Source organism: Andrena cerasifolii, chromosome 8, assembly GCF_050908995.1.
Source record: "Andrena cerasifolii isolate SP2316 chromosome 8, iyAndCera1_principal, whole genome shotgun sequence".
Lineage (NCBI taxonomy): Eukaryota > Metazoa > Arthropoda > Insecta > Hymenoptera > Andrenidae > Andrena > Andrena cerasifolii.
This window is the reverse complement of record NC_135125.1, coordinates 14,104,235-14,125,060: the sequence shown is the minus strand read 5'-3', so window position 1 is coordinate 14,125,060 and position 20,826 is coordinate 14,104,235. Positions and strand designations below refer to the sequence as shown.

Sequence of the window (20,826 nt, the reverse complement as noted above, 5' to 3'; positions counted from 1 at the left end):
TGCAACCAACCATTCGACTTCTACACTTCTTCCTCAACGATATTTAAACGCAGGCTATCGCTCATAATTATCTTATCTCTTAATCTCTGAGAAACAGGAGCGAAGGTGTAACGAAAGGGCGCTGCGATAAAAATCGAGAACGCTACCTTTCCTTCATAGATTTTGTACTTATAAATAAATGAAAGGCATTTTGGCTCGAGCCAGAGTGATTCATCTCTCGAGTGTAACAGCTGAGCATCACGTACCACGTGCTTTTTGGTAATCTGCTCCACCGTCTTCCAGGTAACTTCGTACAGAAGCTTCGTTTGCGTAATAAACATCTTGTCTTTAGCGGCGACCAGGCTGGCCATACAATGATAACATTCCTCCTCTGCAAGAAAATGGTACTTTGTGAATATTCTGATTTCAGGCTATTAATAATTCTGGGATTACATCCAACTGCACTCCGCCTCTACATCTTCATTTATGCGCACGGGCAAGGAATTCGACTTACGGCACGCGACGTGAATCCCCATTGTACTTTGGAAACAAATGAGCGGCGTCTAAGAGGCAGCGTCGCTATTGAGGCGCGGTATTTATTTATACGCACCTGGCATGAAGTGAAGAAGAAGTGCCGTAATGGGATAAAGAGAAGGACTGTAAGTGATGTCGGGGGAAGCGTATCCCAGTACAGATACGACCCTGTCAGCGACACTCCTGCCTTTCCTTGTCAAGTTGTACGACAGACAATGAGTACTGTCCACGAACGGCGGTAACATGATTGATTTTTCCGGCAGCTCTGCAAACACACAATTTCAGGCTTCAGTCACAATGTTGACCCAGCACGCTGCTCGGAATAATTAGATCCTTCGCTCAAATGGCTGTCATTGATTAAGTTAGCCCCAGCATGCTGCACATGTTGGATACTCGGTAAAAAAAATTACTGTACGAAATGTATTATTAATATTTCCTTCACTCATCCTCTAATTGTTTTCAGCAGCACAGTTCTGAGGACTTTCTCTTAGGGACTTACTCCAGGTTTCACACTTTGAATTAAAGAACATAATATTTAAAAAAACAACCCTAAAACCGTGGCAACCCCCCAGAAAACACTTCGCCACCCAGAGGATGGAAATCACTGAAATATGCTATTCGTACAGCAGTGTTTCGTATTCTTTATGTGCTAGTTTCGTTAATAATAATGGTCCCGAAATTGAAAGAAATCAGTAATTAGCTTATTTCGAGATATGTGTGAGGAAAAGCAATTGTCCAATTGGATTCCTTAGGAACGTGCATTGTTTACGTAGACAAAGAAAGGACACAACACACTGCCGACTAACTAGGCATGGGGGAATATTACGAACCCTTATGTTTACGACGCGTTCAGTCTGTGTTTGTACTTCGACGAGGTAGGATCGTTTCGAGTGAGCGTGCATTACAAACGAGTGACAACAAGCGTTTGTGCTGTACAGTCGATTGTTACGGTGGCGTAAAGAGCCTGGTTTACCGAATGCAACGTGGCGCATCTTTCTAAACGGCTGGTCTGTGAGTTTTCTCTTTTAGTATCTTTTCTATTCAAATTTCGTGCATTCCTTGAAACAACCAGTGGATGTCTTATGCAAATTTAGTCATTAATGTTTTACAAGCTACTCATTTCAGTGTTCAATCGTGTTAAGCTTTTTACATAATATTATAGGATACCAAAGACTTCGAAACGCAAAAATTTCAAGTTTTAAATTTGATCATAATTGTCAGTAATGATTCCTTGTCAGATAAACACATTTGACAGATTTCCAAAAGATTGCGCATTAAACAGTTTTGTTATTTGTTTAAAGTAGATAGGGTTAAATACTTGTTATATAACGTCTGTGGCGAACACAAATTAGTGGAGCACTTATATTATCCAATTGATGAACTTTAAATTGCAGAACCAGTGTACAGAATGTCAATAAACAAAAACAGAAATTAATTAGTATAATGAATCAGATACGTCATTCCAAGAAAACAGCGTATCAATGCTAGACAATCCTAATAGGCTCTACATGTGCCGTGAGACGCTAATAATACATATTCGCGTAGATGGGCTTTCAGCACGTTATTATTAGATCAGCAAACACGATCTCGAACAACTTCGAATCTTAACTCAACAAAAATATTGGTCTATGGTTGCACGGTAATCTCTCCTACTTGCGCTCAATCACTATGGTTCAGTTCTCAATGAAACATTCCCTTTCATTCAAAACACAGTCGCACCCCTTACAACTCAAAATTGTATCACACCCTCCACTTAACACAGTCCTTGGAATATTAATTTATCGTAAAATCAGTAATACGAGAACAACATCCACTGACCACTCTACACTAGACGACACAGCTCCTTTCACCCGAAGCAAAGTTAGTCATGTTCAAGGGATACCTCAGCATTAATCACGGAATCTAGCAACGTGTTATCATAGTGGCAAGGGCAGTTAGGTAACCTGGAAATTCAACTTTGTATGCAAGTAATTTATTCGTAACACAATCCTATTTTCTGTTGCTGCCATAGTGGGGATTAGGGGGTGAAATTACCCCTTGAAAGAAAAGCAGAATTTTCATTTTCGTGATATATCTCGAGAACGCTGAGGAATATCGAAAAGAAGTATAAACAAAAGTTGCACCGTTTTTTACATCTGTAAACCTGCGTAAAAGTAATTATCGAAAAATCCATACTTTTCAAGTTACCCCCACTACCAATCCTTAATTCGATAATTACTTTTACCCAGTTTTGTAGATATACAAAAAAGGTGCAACTTCTGTTTAAACTTAATTCCAATATCTCTGACCGTTCTTGAGATATTCCACGAAAATGAAAATGGCACCAACAGAAAATAGGGTTGTCTTACGCGCGAACTAGTCTACTTGCACAGAAAGTTGCAAAATTTTCTGAAGTTCCGGGTTGCGCATCTTCCCTTGGGAACGAAGCTTACCCGTAGTCCCAAACACTTGGTTGACCATGTCCCAATAGAATCCATCGAGCATGTTCTTGCCGTGCGCATGCTGGGCGCAGAGAGCCGGCCATAGTTGCGCCCTGATCCCGTTGTTCAATGGCCACGCGTTCTCCCTTATGATCAGCTTAGCCTCCCTCTTTCTGCCAGCCTGGAGAAGCGCGTTGACCTCGTTGAAGGTCTTCAGCGCTTGCTTCTTGCTGGTCGGCGACTCCGGCTGTATGACGATGTTCGTCGTGTCCACGTGCGGCGGGAACGCGTCGTCGATATCGGCGTTCGTCTCCTCCTCGAGCACCGACGTCATGTTCGACGGATTGTCCATCGAGGAGGGTGGCTGTGTGACTAACATCGCAGATAGGCGAAACTACGGCGCGAGGTTCCTCTTCATGGTGCCGTTTCTGCCGTTACGCTCTGTGCCCGCGATATTTACGTCATGTCCTGGGACGTTTCAATTTTCATCTGAAAAAGAAGCTCTTATTAGATTCGGCGATATCGAGGCGAGTGATAATGGTCGAGGAATGAGCCTGCTGCATATATTCGTCGGTTATAAATCCTCATGTGTGGTGTACGCTTGAGCTACTTAAAATAGAATAACGCTTTTGCATTGCTTGTCTGGAAAAATGGTTCTAAGTTCCGTTAGACAAGTGGGAACGCGGCTTTAGAGAGTGGTAGTGAGGATGCACGTAAACGCGCAGAACAAATAGCATAAAGCACCGATGAAACAAACAAGGGTGATCATGTTTCTTCTATTGACCTGCGTGTTAAGTGGCATCGACTACTGTGGTCAGTACCCGAAACTAGGCTTTCAGATTTCTACATCACTTGAGCATGTCCCAGGGCGTTTACAAAGGATGGATTTCAATGGGAGGTCTTCTTCGCTCTATGTATGGGATACAGCGTGGACGAAACGTGTATGCTATTTGGAAAGCAAATAAACACGCGCTCCTACGTAGAGTATTCATTTTCAGTGAGGTATGTTTACACAAGCGCGGACACTCTTCGTTGTCAAATTATCGCAGAACAGAGGATACACAGTACAGCGTCCATCACGCGTCGCAGATTTTCTTCGTTACTTCATCGTAGATTGTCATTGGTTGTCCACTACAGAATCATAACCCATAAATCTGCGTTATATTTCGCTCTCGAGTGGCAGGGTAAAGTCAAAGTGACATGTCCACTGGTGTGTTTAAAAAGAAAAGCTGTACATTGAAAATATTTTTATTATCAATTTTTTACACGTGCACGTTTTTACATAACTTGAACAATGATCATTCGTTACATTAACCTATCACAGCGTGCAGTTTACTTTCTAGTAAACATTCTTGTTGCAGCCTGTTGGACTTTCTCTGCAGCTCAGAATTTTTTCTGCACGCCCGTCGCGAAATATTGACGTTTCCAATTGCATACAATAAAATTCTTGTCTTCCCCAATCAATCCCTGATTCCGCACTCTATTTCTGTATCGATACCATCCAAACTACCATACCGACAAATTCATGATAACCCAAGCGTGCAAGCGGACGCAAACACGGAATGCTTGTTTTCCCTTACTAGATGGCACTGTGCAGATAATTGGATGTTCGGCGAGACGGCGTTCGGACATAATCGAACGCCAGTTAATCGTCGTACCACCGAACAATGACCACTCGCTTCCCGAACGCCCCTTTTAATTCCATCCCCGGTCTTCCAATAACGAACGTCATTGCAGAAAACGAAAATAAGAACGTACCAAACTACAAATCCAACAGCATCCAATACTGGTGTGTATACATGTATTACCTCGATTACATCGCCGATTTTCTAATCTGGCGAACCGTTCAACACTGTCGTTCGTGTCCACTTGCGAGGATCGCCACTCGACTCGGGTTCAAGACCGAACACGAACGTTCACGATTCCAAGAATCTTCCGTAAACATTCCCATAATAACCGTGACTGTGGTTAAACGTATCGCCCTCCGTTTAGTCCCCGCGATGCGCTTAATCGCTGCGGCGCTCGTAGCGAGAAGAGATGCGAAAAAACGAGGCGGGGCGGGGCGGGGCGGAGGGCGAGAGAGGAGAGGATATATCAGAGCCAACGCATCTCTCTCTCGCATTACCCGCGCAGCATACTTTTCGTTGACGTCGGTTTGTCGTAGCGCGCGTCGTTGCTCGCTTCGCGACTGAAATCAATTGTCCTCTGTAAAGATGCCAGCGTAAATAAGACTCGCGGTTAGTACGCCAGTTCTCGTATTTCTAGAGGGCAACCACGGCCGCCATTTTCTTGCGAACTTTCTTCGTACATGGAGTAGACTGTCGTCCGCAGCCCCGAATGGGATGGGTGTAATTCGCGGAGTACCGTTACACTCATTCTGGGAATCGTACGCCACTTACTTGGCGTGAAGATACGATATTTCGTGGAGTAATAAGGAAAGTATAATATTAATGATTCTGTGCGCGCGATAGGAGTCGCATACATAGCGGTAATCTGTCTTCTATGTTTATTTTAGGAATCTGAGTGGCAATTGCAAGAAGATACGAAGGACTTCACATCCCGCACGATCTCCCCTGTTTCCTACTGTTCCCCATTGTTCCCACCCCTGTTTTCAAAGTCCGTGGACCGCGCGCTGGTGGCCGCGAGAGATACGATGATCAGTGGTGCATTGGGAGCGCGGATCGAGCGATGCGACTTGGAAAGCATCCGCCCGATGGTGGGGTTCGATTCGCGAAGCGCGGGACGAGAGAGTGTCGATCAGACAATGACCTCGACGACGTGTTTCTAAAGGAGGCAGCCAGCAGGAGACAATGGATATATAATATCGCCTATAATTAGCCACGTAAAAGCTGTCCGCTAATAATAAGGCGAACCAGCCAGATGCGAAACCGTGAGTGACGATAATCACTGCACGGTGTACTTAACGGTTATTAATAAAATGCGCGAGCTATCTTGCGGCCATAAACACGTTTAATGCTTATCAACACACCATGTGCGACCCGGGACCATTGCTGCACACAATCCGTAGACAGACTGCTCGGCTGATAAAGCTTTTTTGTACGGCGATGCCGTTGTGCTCTGGAGGCTGCGCGGCAAACAGAATCCCCTTATCGCGGCACGGAATTACCATCGGTCAACAGATTAACCATCGTGGAAATAGAGAAAAAGGAGTCTCAAAGGAGGCGGTGTTTTGGTTTGCAGAACGGCGCGCAGTTTAGTTTACCGTTAGTACATATTGTAAGTTCATTTGGGAATTATCTTGCTGCAAGGATAAGAAATGTTAGAGGTTACACTTTATTTTGCGAGGCATAATTTCCTGCTCCGCAATTTCCTACATTTCCGAAATTGAAATTCTGTTGGTCCTTCGCGCGACTAGAGGAAACTCTGGATATGAGAATTTCGACCGGCAGATTCCTTTGGAATACAGAATCACGACAGCAAAGAGCTATTACACTTAAGGGGGTATACCCGTTTGAACCCTCGGAAAATGTATACATTTTGTGGATTTTTTTACAAGTCAACGGTTTGATGCAGATTTCTCGTTTTTTAACTATGTTTACATAGTATTATGAACTACTTATAAAAAAAGTTTCAGTTAAAAAACTATTGTTTTTCGGAAGTTACGGATACATGTCCGAAAGTCTCTCGATTTTAGACGGCTAAACGGTGGCCCTAAAAACTCGCGCTACGTTCAACCAATTCACTTCCAATTTTGCATGCAGAATCATAATAAGATTCCGCATCGTCCAACGAAGGCTTTTTTTATTTCGATTCCCCGTTTATTATTTATAAAGGAAAAAGGTGGATTTTTCTCTTAGAAAAATTTAACTTTACCTTTGACCTCTCACCATTTCTTTATTTTTCAAAATTTTCAAAATCGCCTTCGTTGGACGATGCGGAATCTTATTATGATTCTGCATGCAAAATTTGAAGTAAATTGGTTGAACGTAGCGCGAGTTTATAGGGCCACCGTTTAGCCGTCTAAAATCGAGAGACTTTCGGACATGTATCCGTAACTTCCGAAAAACAATAGTTTTTTAACTGAAACTTTTTTTATAAGTAGTTCATAATACTATGTAAACATAGTTAAAAAACGGGAAATCTGCATCAAACCGTTGACTTGTAAAAAAATCCACAAAATGTATACATTTTCCGAGGGTTCAAACGGGTATACCCCCTTAAGCGACTTAGCGGCGCACAGTGGGGCTGGAGAGGAAAAAAGTCTTAAAATGAAAGTTGTATTTTTACGTATCCATCGCTATATCCTGAAATCCAATAGACCAACGTATCTAACGTATATGACAGATATGTCATATTCATGTTAATTGCGAAGAAAAATTGATCTGAAGTTAACCTTTCGTAATCTAACGGGAAACGTGTCAATATTCGTACGGGATTGTCGAATTTTTTCTGAATTCCTCTAGATATTTTTCTTTTTTCACCGCATGTATTTCGAATGCGTATAGTCTCAGCTTATTTGTGACATAAATATTTTTCGAAAATTCTTCACTGTAATCCCACTATACCGCTTCAAATGAAGCTACCCAGTATTTCAAGTTTTCATTAACTCTTTTAGGTTTATAAACAAAGCTCCGCCTTCCTCCGGGCTCTGGATAGTACTAATTGAAAGCAGATACCATCTACTAACAGCCATAAAAATATTCGCTGCAACTATTTGCAACTTTGGCTGTTATTAAAACATAATCACCCGAGTGCGCTGTGCACTCTTCGTTTCTTCGGTTTATTACTATTTCATTTGTTAAAGATGCTTCAATTTTATTTATATTGCTGTCCATATAACCGTTGGCTATTAACAAATAATATAAAAAAAAGTACTCAAAAACATTGAGAAACACCGAAGTTATGACATTTTTCCCGCGAATCCTATGTTACGTGCCCCACTGTGCGGCGGCGTTTAAACTTGGCGCTCAGTATGGACATAGATTCGATGCGATCGTTTTAAACCTCGATTAAAACATCCCAGTCAGTCTATAATACTCTAGATGATCGGATTAGTATTTTTTCCCCCCGAGATATGTCTATAAAGGCACTTAAAACTTGTTACCACCGAATATGAAAGTTTATCACGAGTTCCGAAACGAATCTCGTCGTCAGGGCGCGTCGGCATTAAGCGGCTCCGAAGAAGCACAGTCTTAATATTTATAAGAACTACATCTACTATTACAATGTACGCCATCGAGCAAATATTTGCTCAGGGTAACAAAATAATCCACGATCGTAATTCCTGCCATAATAGAAATCAACACACGCGTCCCATTTAACTATCTTCCAATCAACTCTAAATAGATTCCTGTGCCGCGGGAGTACTAGATGATCCATTCACCCTCCGAGAGCGAAGTCGTTGACACGCGGGACGCTCTTACAGCTCGACGGTTATTTCATGAATCCGCTGTATCATTCGAGCCAGTAAGATCTTCGTTACACGGACATTTCAGAGCCGATCGAAGTACGGGCGCGATGTATTGCTCGATTCAGAGGCATGTGGGGAGGAAACGGTTGTTCGATGCTCATCGATTAATAATAACGAGATGCGACGCTGTAAAGTGTGCCGCGCATGAAACCAGAGATCTATTAATATGTACCAGCGTGCTAAGACGGCTTGGTCGCGAAGAGAATTGGTCCCACGCGACAGAAGTACGCGATGCGACACTGCGAGAAGTCCCGCGGACTTTCGACGCGCCAAATCCTTGCTGCGCAGTGTCGCATTTTTCGACGCGCAAAATTTTTACCGCGCAAGCTTTTTAATTTTCCACGCGCAAAATCTTTACTGCGCAAGATTTTAATTTTCCACGCGCAAAACCGCCAACGCGCAAAGTCTTTACTGCGCAAGATTTTAATTTTCCACGCGCAAAACTGCCAACGCGCAAAATCTTTACTGCGCAAGATTTTAATTTTCCACGCGCAAAATCTTTACCGCGCAAGATTTTTAATTTTCCACGCGCGGAACCTCCAACGCGCAAAATCTTCACTGCGCATGCTCCTACAATTTTCGATGCGCAGGAATCTTTTCTACGCAAGCTCTCGCAATTTTTTCGACGCCCGAAATTCCCGCCGCGAGGAGCGGCGCGATTTTCAACGCGCGATTCCTTCGGGCGGTCGCGATAGACCCACGGAGGCGACTTCGTCGGGAGACTTGCAGTTGCCTCGGTAGATAAATATTATTGCAACTGCCGAGCGCTCGAACCACTTGATAGTATAAATATATCGCATCAGGGAGACGGAGGCAAATACGCGAACGCGCCGACGTTCCATTGTCGGATACGCGAAAGCAAACAATACAGGGCTCGACCCGCGCTATGAGGCGCGGTAAGTGACAAATTTGCATAATTCTGCTCACCCACGATGCGCTCTCTTCGGCTTGTAATTCCGCAGCTCTGCTGTATGGTTGGCACGTTTTAAAAAGTGTTTGTCCTCCTTCGCGAATACTTTCCCAATAAAATTCAGGCCCTTGCAACGAGAGTGGTGCAGCTCTATTTTTTATACCCTTTCAGTTATGGCGTAAAAAAAAATTTTTCATCCTGCGGCGCGCGTTTAAGGGGGTATACCCGTTTGAACCCTCGGAAAATGTATACATTTTGTGGATTTTTTTACAAGTCAACGGTTTGATGCAGATTTCCCGTTTTTCAACTATGTTTACATAGTATTATGAACTACTTATAAAAAAAAGTTTCAGTTAAAAAACTATTGCTTTTCGGAAGTTACGGATACATGTCCGAAAGTCTCTCGAGTTTAGACGGCTAAACGGTGGCCCTATAAACTCGCGCTACGTTCAACCAATTTACTTCAAATTTTGCATGCAGAATCATAATAAGATTCCACATCGTCCAACGAAGGCGATTTTGAAAATTTTGAAAAATAAAGAAATGGTGAGAGATCAAAGGTAAAGTTAAATTTTTCTAAGAGAAAAATCCACCTTTTTCCTTTATAAATAATAAACGGGGAATCGAAATAAAAAAAGCCTTCGTTGGACGATGCGGAATCTTATTATGATTCTGCATGCAAAATTTGAAGTGAATTGGTTGAACGTAGCGCGAGTTTTTAGGGCCACCGTTTAGCCGTCTAAAATCGAGAGACTTTCGGACATGTATCCGTAACTTCCGAAAAGCAATAGTTTTTTAACTGAAACTTTTTTTATAAGTAGTTCATAATACTATGTAAACATAGTTAAAAAACGGGAAATCTGCATCAAACCGTTGACTTGTAAAAAAATCCACAAAATGTATACATTTTCCGAGGGTTCAAACGGGTATACCCCCTTAATGCAAATACGATAAGAAATGGGATTTGAAAAATTTACCACAAATAGAAATAAAAACTTATCAACTCAATAACTACTGTTTATTGCGCGAAAATATATATTTTTCAATTAGTGTTCTCCCTTAAATTTTAAGCAATAATTTTACTAACAGTTTTTTCCAATTTACTTGAAGTTGGTAAATATGTAGCCGCACCCTTCTTGCTGCAAGCTCCTCAATTCTTCCTGAACATGGTATAGCTCTGCTCTAACACCATGCTCAGAAGATACAGAAGTGCTAGGCAAATGCCAATCAGTGTACTGCATCTGTGATACTTTGAGCGACACTTTAAACTGTACATAATTATAATATGCACAGTTAGAAAGATATCGCAGGGTACGTTTTATTCGGTCGGAAATAATAGATTCTTGTATTAATATTAACATTTCGTGGTGATTATAAATCACTGTCAAGCAACAATTCTTCCCGCCCGAACTTGTATTTCTGGTCACTCTTGGCACATTTTGACGCGGTCTCATCGATTCTTATATTCTCAAGGGAAATTAGGCAATATAGGACGTGGGGCAGGTTCTAGCAATTGTAAGGCTGTCCTACCGAAAGCTGGGTACGTGTCACGTTCTGTCGCAAGCGCATCTTCCGATTTCAACGACGGTTGTGCCCTATAGCAATGATGCGCACCAGTAATTGTCGACGCTGATCTAAGTGCTTAATTAGCTCTAGTGCACCGCGTTCGTCCGATGACACATTTTTATTGAATCGCCGCGGGGATTTCCTGGTTCTCCTCCTTACTTCCGAAACCTGCCCAGATTCTTAGGCATATATAGCAGCCTTTATATAGACTTCCAGTCAGAAATCATAAACAATATTCCAGCCAATTCGAAATACACATAAAAACGGATTTTTCTAATGGAACCATGCGTCCAAACTTGGGCATTATTCGAATAAAAAGTAATTCGTTATCCTTGAATGACTTCGTTCTATTCGCAATTTTTATCAGAAGATTATTAATACAAAATTATTCTAAAAATGCCCAACTCTGCATATGTTCCATTGAAAATACATACAGTGGCTCAAATTAATATTCGGACACTTTTTAAAATCGCATAACTTTTTTAGAATTGGTCCAAACAACTTGAGTTTTTTCGAGAAGCTAGAAGGATTAGTTTGCTAACTGACGCGTTTCGTCGTTTTGAAACAAAATGTATTCGGTTGGAATAGCGAAAAGAATAGTAAAGGTCGATTTTTGAACCTTTTTTTTGTGAGCTTGTAATGAAAATTCAAAAACCCCGTTTGTAGATTGCAGTAAGTTGTATACGTGCCTAAAATTTCATCAAAATCGGTTAACGTTGCTCCGAGCTACAAACGTTTAAAGATCGCAGAATAAGGTCGAGAATCGCTGATTTCGGGAATTTTCGCTATTCTCGACCTTATTCTGCGATCTTTAAACGTTTGCAGCTCGGAGAAACATTAACCGATTTTGATGAAATTTTAGGCACGTATACAACTTACTGCAATCTACAAACGGTTTTTCTTTTCATTTTCATTAAAAGCTCACAAAAAAAAGTTCAAAAATCGACCTTTACTATTCTTTTCGCTATTCCAACCAAATACATTTTTTTTTCAAAACGACGAAACGCGTCAGTTAGCAAACTAATCCTTCTAGCTTCTCAAAAAAAACTCAAGCTGTTTGGACCAATTCTAAAAAAGTTATGCGATTTTAAAAAGTGTCCGAATATTAATTTGAGCCACTGTATACTATTTGAAGATTACCATGTGCGACACATCAGAGAAGCACACGATATCGTTGCATAATAACGGCACACCATCCGAAGAAAGAAACTAGAACTAGTTAAACGTCTGGCGGAAAATTTCTCGTTACAATTGCTAGAGTGCCAAATATGCGTACGCTGCTCGCTAATATCATCGTAGCCTTGATTCCAACGATCCACCGGAGTTATCATCTCATTCCTCCGCTGGATCTGTTGAATAATTCATGGGGTCTCGCCGAATGCACGTTTTCACGCGCAACACCGAGCTAGGCAATGAGAAGCAACTTTTTTTTATTTTTTAAACGTAGGAACGAAGAAGCCCATCGATTTCGCGTTTGGTATTCCGCAAAAGCACGGCGAAACCTTCGGGAATACTTTGCGCGAGATGAGGCCTCGTTGGAATTTTCAAGGCCACGAAACAGCCTCGACTTTCGTCGATTCTCGATCGCGTATTAAAGCCAGGAAGAGTTAAAACGGCACCGAGAGTGATCTGCTACCGTGCAACAAACGCGGAATGATTAATTCGGGTTTAGGCAGGGACTAATTGCGCCAGATCCGATCTCATTGCACCTGATTATCGCAAGAAGCAATAAGAATGCAGGTGGCCAGCGGGCGTTTCGTCGACAGCGCGCAAAGCGTCGCCGTCCAGAAGCGATCCTCTAATTGCCAATTTTCTAGAATCTTTGCGGTTCTAGGCTGCAACACTTGGCTGAACCGGAACGTGCAATTACTTCATTAGCGCTTGATTAACGAGTAATTCGTGTTACTTGAACTTTCCACGACAGCTTTCTGGAGATCTGCGAGCATTTTTACGCCTGTCTTCAACCACACGCGTAACTTCACTTTAGACGATCGTAATAACATTAATAATTAACTTCGCCGGAGCTCTATCAACCTCTGGGAACGCAAAATATATTACTGTCTTCGAAGACAGAGTAGCTATTCGAAATCAGGTTAGTCCTCGAATCGCTCTTGTATTCAAGACAATACCGAAGTTGCATTCAGAGAAAAATAATCGCTCCTTTATACTAAAATCGAAATCGGTAACTGGTTATATTCCTCGATTAAGTGGGCAACGTGTTTTAAACCGCTGAGAAGAAAGTGATTTTCCCGAATTTTTTCAACAAAGAAAAATAAGTTCTCTTATTTTACTTTTAATTTCTAGTTCCATAATTTTTATTATTATCATGAAAAATAAATTTGCATGTTTTAGGTAACGAAGACGTCGAACCTGATAAAAGAAAACGAAGACATTAGAAGTCAACTTTAGGGTAAACAAATTTAAAGCATTTTATAATATCTTATAATTTTCTCCTTTGGTTGTCGTTCTAATTTTGGAAAGGAAAGAAAGGTGGAAATTCGATTTGCTTACCGATACCTCGGTACTGGAGCTCGACCGAGCCCCTGCACCGTCCCCTTTATTGCGAATACACATCAGGGGAAGCAAGCCTTCCGATGGCATCGCTCCAAATCACATGACACCAGATGCGCACGCTGTATCCAAGTATTTTTTATTCTCCGTCTCACGCGACACCGCGCTATTTTAATGAGATGTATCCGTTCGGTATAGGCGTTACGTTATTTCCACGCTTTTCACGTGTCACTGGTCCCCTGTTGAGCCGCTCGAAGCCTTGAAGCAGCAAGATTGATGGAAGTGAAAAATGTTAGCAGAGTCGATTGCCCTCGTATATCAGTTTCTAACACTGAATTCTATATTTCATCTTCTTCGAGGCTGCCTTTATACGCACGTGTTCCAGATAGTAGTGACTTCAAGTTTAGTATGTACTCGGAGTATCTACTACCAATCGAGTCGGTACCTGAGATTCGTTTTGTCAGGCTCTAGTGGCATTCGCAGAAAGAAATGAAGGGGAAAAACGAGGAATGTCCATTCTTCGTGATTTTGCGATTTATCGCATATTTTATCGGTTGCAACTAGAGACTACAGAATTGTCGAATCACAAAGGGTTGTAAAGTTCAAATACCCCCGGTAAGATAATGTTAACTGCTTGGTATAGGCACTGTTAAAATCAGAGAATGTCCACTCTGCACTGGAACAATATACGGAATGTCCCCACATAAAATTATTTAACCTTTGGAGGACCCTATAGTGGTCATTGAAATTTTTAAAATTTGGACTAATGTTTCTGAGGGTTTTTGATATCGCTAATCACGAATCTAAGGTCAGAGTAACGAAATTTTACGCTGAAACAGTGTTGCTAACTTAAACAAATAACAGCAACATTTATATATTATTATTTCCTTTGGCGTTAGCCAGAGCTAACGACGTGGACGTAGAAAGTTTTGTAGCTTTTTTGATTTTGGGATTTTTGCGTTACTTTTGGATTTGTTTTTTAGTTTTCTGATTTTACTATTTACTATGCGAGCTGCAGTCGCGCAACTCACCAATGCCCGTGCATTATACAAAATGAATAATGAATGTGTATCTCTTTGTTGCGTTTTTTCTTATCTGTTTGGCGTGCTTCTTGTCCTTCCAAATGAAAAAAAAATGAATTTATATGTCGGAAATTCGAATTTACGATATTGATTGTTTCGTATGGAAATCCTCAAAATATGGTGTAATGCACGATGCAGTGTCACATGTAGAGCATACATAAAGAGTTCCACGTCTAGTTTGTCGTAATGAACACAGATTGCATCGTCGGTTTTTATCCAGTAATTTTGGAAAATGACCACCTATTAGTCGAGAGGGTTTGGGCAGATGAGAAGTGGAGCTCTAAGTACTTGTAAACGAAATGAAAGAAAGGATACACGTTCATTATTCATTTTGTATAATGCACGGGCATTAGTGAGTTGCACGACTGCAGCTCGCATAGTAAATAGTAAAATCAGAAAACTAAAAATCCAAAAATAACACAAAAAACCCCAAAAACAAAAAAAGAGCAACGCAAACTTTCTACGTCCACATCGTTAGCTCTGTGTAACTCCAAAGGAAATAATAATATATGAATGTAACTGCTGTTATTCATTTAGGCTTCTTTAGGTTGGCAACTCTGTTTCTGTGTAAAATTTCGATACTCTGACCTTAGAATCGTGATCAGCGAAATCGAAAACCCTTTGAAACATTAAAGTTCAAATTTTAAAAATATATACATACTTTGCCGGCCATTTTGGTGGTATATATGCGTAAATTTTAAGTAAATAAAATTTACAATCTCAGAGAAAAAATCCCGGTCCTCTAAAGGCTAAGAAGAAAATTACATAAGAAAATTATATTCATTGAACCTTGCTCCTTTACCGGTCGACTAAATTATTAAAACTGTTTTGTGACATTCCCCGAATTAATTTCATATATTTGCGAAATATTTCCGCTACTTAATTGAGTTCATTGCTGAATTAAAAATGCAAGTATTTAAAATGCAGAGTATGGGACCTGTTAAAAGTAACGTTGGACCGTTTTTAAACGCATGGCTATCTTTTGTATCACGAGTTGTGTAACCACGCGAGGTGAATGGCCCCATTATGGGGCAAGGGAGAATGTAACGATTAAAAATAAATATATCTTTTTCACGAATCTTTACAACCACATTCCATTGACAAGAACATCCGGCCTTTTTCCACCCGTTTTTAGCGCCTCACCTGTCTTTGCTATAAATCATCTCCCGCCCCATTAATTACTTTCTTATCGATATTATACAGCTTTCCAGACTTTAGACCCTAAGCCTACCATTCGTATACACGGAGTTTCAAATCCACTTCGTGGCACTCGACCCCATTAATACCGCCAATTAAAATAGACTCCTCTTATCACCTGGCACAGCTAATTATAAATACAGGTAACTATTTCGAATAGTTCCACGCGAAGTTATCGCGATACAGAATTTCCGAGATACGTATTATCGACACACCCTTATCGCCGCTTTACTAACACCAATTCCTCGGGGACGTGCGCGCGAATCTGCGTCGGTGTGATCGAGAAGCGACGGCTCGCGAATCCTCTGTTATGTAGCAAGGTGTCAGGCATTGTTGTATCTCGAAACGAGTTAAAATAGATCCACGCCACGCTGATCCTCAGGGGCTCGGTCAGATATGCCTCGGTTCTCGGTGTCGACGATCCGCTCGCCTCGCGCCACGGGTCAGCTGATAGCCGCCCGTCAGCTGTTCATTTCTGATTTTTCGGCGCCCGATCAGTCGGCACCGAGCGGCTTTATTGGATTATTCAATCGACAGCCGCGAGTAAACAGGCCCCTGGACGTTACGCGGGCATTACGCTTACAGGCGAGCTATAATTACGCGGCCATTAGTGTTTAACGAAATACAGTCGAACTGGCACCATTGTGCAATAATTCGCTGGGAGTGCCGGGCGATCTTTAAAGCCCCGGTTCTGAACTATATTTTAATTGGATTACGGTGGAAAGAAATATGGGGGATCAGTCAGCGTGACAGTGTGGAAATTCACTCGAGCAATCGTTATTTCCAAGTACAGTGGCGATCTTTCCAATTTATTTCGCCAAGTGGAATGCGTGTATATCTCGGCTCGCTCGATAAATCGACGTTCTACACCGCCAAGTTAATGAACCTACGTAGATTATATAGAAATATTAATCTTAAGTAGGTGTACGAGTCTCTTTATCTTTAAATATGTATAACGTACGATTGCAGGCTTTAATCATTTAATGCATTACGAACAACCGCTGTAAATCACTCAAATAGACTTAATAAGGCTTCACGAACTTAATCTCCCTGCGCGGAGTGCAAACGAAATTCCTACGTGAAGATAAGGCGAAATTGAGGAAGACAAATGATATTTTAGAGATGTACAATCGAAGGCACACCGTTCCTGTCGCACGGTGGAGAATCAATAGCTGCTGCAGGCATACCAGTCGCTATTTCAAGATCAAAATAACGTCACATTTCAGTGCAGAGCACTGGCGGTTCGACGTAAAATTTCAAACGTCGTTCGGCATTAAACTATTCGACGTGGAAATCCTTTCGCGTTGCGCGCTCGTAATTGCTGGAAGGAGGCAGAAAGATTAGGCGGTTGCTTCCAGGCGGAGCGATGATAACTTCTCGATCGGCACTTCGCGCGAGCAGTACGCAATTACAAAGCAATTAGATTAAAACGTAAACCACTGCACCGGCGTGTACTCGAGCTTCTTACCGTCTAATTTTAGCCTCTATCGCAGCATGTGCGAGTAATTGCATGGCAAACATCGTGGAAATGTAATTGCTACGTGAAAGTAAATCCGTGCCTATCTGCGATCCGTTAGAAAGTCGACACACGCGCGGTCTTACTTTGGAACAATTGCATTTTCTGCCGAGGATTATTAGGCAAGGGCGGCTTTGAAGATTTTCCGCCCCCAAGTTGACAAGCGTCTGCCGTCTTCTCCGGGAAATATCATCAAATAGTTTCGTTTAAAAGAGTCCAGACAGTTTCAAAATTAATTCAATATGTCAACTCGCGTACGAGCTATTGCTAATTCGCAAGATGAAAAGAAAGGTGATTTTAACACCCTCTCTGCCTCTGGGTTTAAACCTTCCGCAATTGGTTTCGTTCAAAATTTTCCGCTCCCCAAAACGTGTCCCCAAGGGTGCTTTACCTCGCGCACAGTAGGCGATTGCCATGTGTGCTGTTTAAAATACGAAAAACCGTTCAAAAATTTTCAAATATTAAATAGCTGAGTTTAGCAACGCGGGCGGATAAATTTCCCCCCAAAAATCATTTCTCCTTGCGTTTGTTAAAATAGGAAAATTATATACAGAGTTTCTTGCTGTGCGCGTCAGAAATTTGGGGATGGGTGGAAGCAGAAAAGATGGAGAAAATACAGGAGAAATACATAAGGTGGACTTTAGGTTTGGACTTCAATACACCAGCGTATCTAATTTTGGAGGAAACAAAAACGGACAAGGTAAGGATAGAAGCGGGGAAAAGAGCAATAAAATATGAGGAGAAGGCGAAACGGACGAATAAGAATAAAATAGCACAAGAGTGTTGGAGGGAAATAGGCGAGAAGCAAGCAGAGAGAAAGTCGAAATGGGAGGAAATGAGAGACGCATACTACAGACAAGAAATGATGGATATGCAAGAAGTGGAAATAGAAAGAAGGAGAGGAAGAGAGTTTGCGGAGGATCTAGCGCAAAGAGACAGGGCAGAGCAGGTGCAATGGCGATACGACAGAATACTAGGAGGCAGATACAACGCACATTACACAGAAATCAGAGATAACCAAAGAGCAAATTACCTAGACGGAAACTACAGAGGCAGAGACCAAAGCACGATCGCAAGGTTCAGGTGTGGGAACGAGGAACGGGGAAGCAAGTACTGGAAGGAAGGAAAAGAGACAGTATGCAGACTATGTAAGGAGCTGAAAAGAGAAAATGCAACGATCAGAGGAATATTAAAGGGAGATGCAGAAGGAGCGGAGTGGATGCGTATGGTTCTGGAAAAAAGGGGAAGAAAAGAAGACCAAGATGAAGGAAGAAGTCAAAACGAAAGCACAACACGCAGTTAACAGTCCCAGAAACACTTACACACTTAAGGGGGGAGCCTGATGTAGGGGGTCGAAGAAATCGATTTTTTTTTTGCATAAATCAATAGTTAAACATCACGACAATATGCTCCCAAAGCTGCAAAACGAAATTCGAAAAATTAAAGCGGATATAGCCGATTTTGCTACGGAGCGCCAGGCTACCACAAAACTTTAAATGCGTTTTTCTCGAAACGATAGTTTTACACTTTGCGGGCAATGTAACTGAAAAAATATTCAACCAATCGACTTGGCCTTGTGCACGGATATTTGTGAACATTTTCTTCATAGCACTAAGTTATTAGTATAATGATATTGTTTAAATAAATAACTTTTTTTTAGACATTTAAGGCAAAATTTCGTTGGAAACAGTGAACTTTTTATTCAAGAGGCCGCCATTTGTTCATTTTGCATCTTTTAAGTTTCAAATTTCTTCATTCTGTGCGTACACTCATAAACTAAAAGAAAATTGTTCGATTTTTGGTTTCGGATGAAACCAAAAGACGCTACGTTGCCCGCAGTGCAATAATTGCGTCGCCAACGGACTGGGCATAACTTTGTTATTAGCCGCTCTTTTTTAATAATTTTTTTTTCTTATATACCTTAACCTGTTAATACAATATCCTGAAAGTTTCAGAAAGATCTATCAAATACTTTCTTTAAAAAAAATTCCCGAAAAATGCCTCGATTTTCATTTAGTTACACCAGGCTCCTCTTAACACATGTAACCCCATTTTGAGGCCGAAAGGCAAAAAACAAACCTATTTACTACTATACAGAGTTTGCTATATGTAAGGGAATTTGTCATTGCTTGCCCAACTTTTTTTCTTAAATTCTCACCCACGTTTCTTTTTAAACGGAGGATTATCCGTTTCGTATTCAGAAACACGCGATAGAGGGTGTCAAGGGTATTCTCAACTACCAAAATGAAAATTCTGCGACGATCTTTGCGAATGATTATTTTAGTCGCACTGGCAGCACAGTGATGTCACGGATATTGTAGTCCTTTAAATGGGAATGCGAAAATTCCATAACCATAAAGTCAGAATTGAAAAAACTCTGCCGTCGACCGGACTAAAAATAGAACATCCCAGTGAGCAAACGTAACACGATGATTTCATGCTTACACTCTCTTCGCCAACTTATATGAATGCAGGCTGCACAGACGTGGCCCCGTGTTATTTGCTTTGATATCCTGCTGGCACCGCGACGGCAATATCAAGCAGAAGGAACGGGAGGAAATACGAAAAATTCGGCGGCTCCATCGTCTGCTTCTCTATTCAAAATAAATGGCGATGAAAGTTGGAACACGCGCAAACTTCACCGCAGAAACTCGCCGCGTGTTCCTGAGTAGTAGGTACACCGAATCGGGCATGGTCACGAACTTAATTATACTTCACCCGTGATAATCATTTCCATGCGACTGGATCGATTCGGAGCGTCCATCAATATTCATTATATCATTCTTGCATAGTTATCGAAACGATACGAATCAACGCACTTCACTGGATTATTTCCAGCCATGTCTGGAGAAAGTTAGAATCATTCACTGATTTTTCGCGAATTACCATTAAGAAACTAATTTCCGATCATTTTAGAGGCCTTCTCGATTTAATATTGATTTTTAATATATTAAAACCCTAAGTCGTAATTTTTTTTTATACTAAAAGATAAGCTTATGTTTCAACTTTAAGGAAAAATTTAGAATAGTCGAGAATAAGTGTAATTTAATTATTTATAAGCTAATAATAAGGTAACTGGGAAATAGTTTTTGATCGTCTAAAATACACAGGAACTAATCTCCAAGAGCTTTCTACAACTGTGCTACCTTGCACATTTATTTTCTGGAAAACTCACAGTACTAACTGCTTTCGCGTACAACGTACATATGTTTGAATCGTTAATTTTTATTTTAGAAATTATTTGTTGACCTAAACTTACAAGCACGATTTATTTCATGAACTGATAAAAAACTAGTGCTTGATCGAGAACTAGTTGCTTAACGGAACCGTTTATTGGGCATTGCAGTCTGGATAATGACTTAGTAGTGGTTTAATTTAAAAAAAGGAGGTTGAGAAACATTAATCTGGGACAGTGTTGATCAATTTTAAAACAGCGAGCCGAGTTGTAGCTTCGGTGAATCGATCGGAAAGTTTGTGTAACAGTTCCTCGGGGAATTTAGTAAATCGGGCGTTCTGTAACATTTCGCTCTGTAGTATTACTGTATTCGGCTTCGCTCGTGTTTCGTGTGGGAGTAGGTATATGCACGCGACCGAATCGATCGAGGAGCAACTTCGTGACTTTTTCCTCAGAGGTATCGAAGAAGGTGGTGGTTACAAGAACCTAGACATTTCTGCGTTAC

At 41.2% G+C, this 20,826-nt stretch overlaps 1 protein-coding gene and 2 long non-coding RNA genes across 8 annotated transcripts in view; 1 reads left to right on the top strand and 2 right to left on the bottom strand.

Annotated features, from left to right (window-relative positions):
- The window catches only part of Sky (GTPase-activating protein skywalker), a 45,491-nt gene that overhangs the window by 8,092 nt on the left and 16,573 nt on the right, over positions 1-20,826 (bottom strand). For all 5 annotated transcript variants that reach the window (XR_013086338.1, XM_076819221.1, XM_076819223.1 and 2 more), the window contains exons 2-4: positions 2,946-3,422; positions 590-778; positions 246-370 (exon numbers count right to left, since the gene is read on the bottom strand). Coding sequence is in view for 4 of the 5 variants with exons in the window: in XM_076819221.1 (XP_076675336.1) it covers positions 246-370; positions 590-778; positions 2,946-3,312 (681 nt within the window). In the remaining variant the exon portion in view is untranslated. The remainder of the gene's footprint in view (positions 1-245; positions 371-589; positions 779-2,945; positions 3,423-20,826) is intronic.
- The window catches only part of LOC143372726 (uncharacterized), a 37,261-nt gene continuing 17,209 nt past the window's right edge, over positions 775-20,826 (top strand). Inside the window, exons 1-3 of one of the 2 annotated variants that reach the window (XR_013086344.1) lie at positions 775-1,524; positions 4,517-4,722; positions 5,199-6,378. This is a non-coding gene — a long non-coding RNA (uncharacterized LOC143372726). Of the gene's footprint in view, positions 1,525-4,516; positions 4,723-5,198; positions 6,379-20,826 lie in introns of those variants that run through there. The other variant, XR_013086343.1, reaches the window with a different exon arrangement.
- LOC143372326 (uncharacterized) lies at positions 13,500-14,294 on the bottom strand. Its single transcript, XR_013086278.1, has 2 exons — positions 13,682-14,294; positions 13,500-13,609 (listed from the first exon to the last, which is right to left on the bottom strand). It is a non-coding gene; the product is annotated as an uncharacterized LOC143372326 (long non-coding RNA).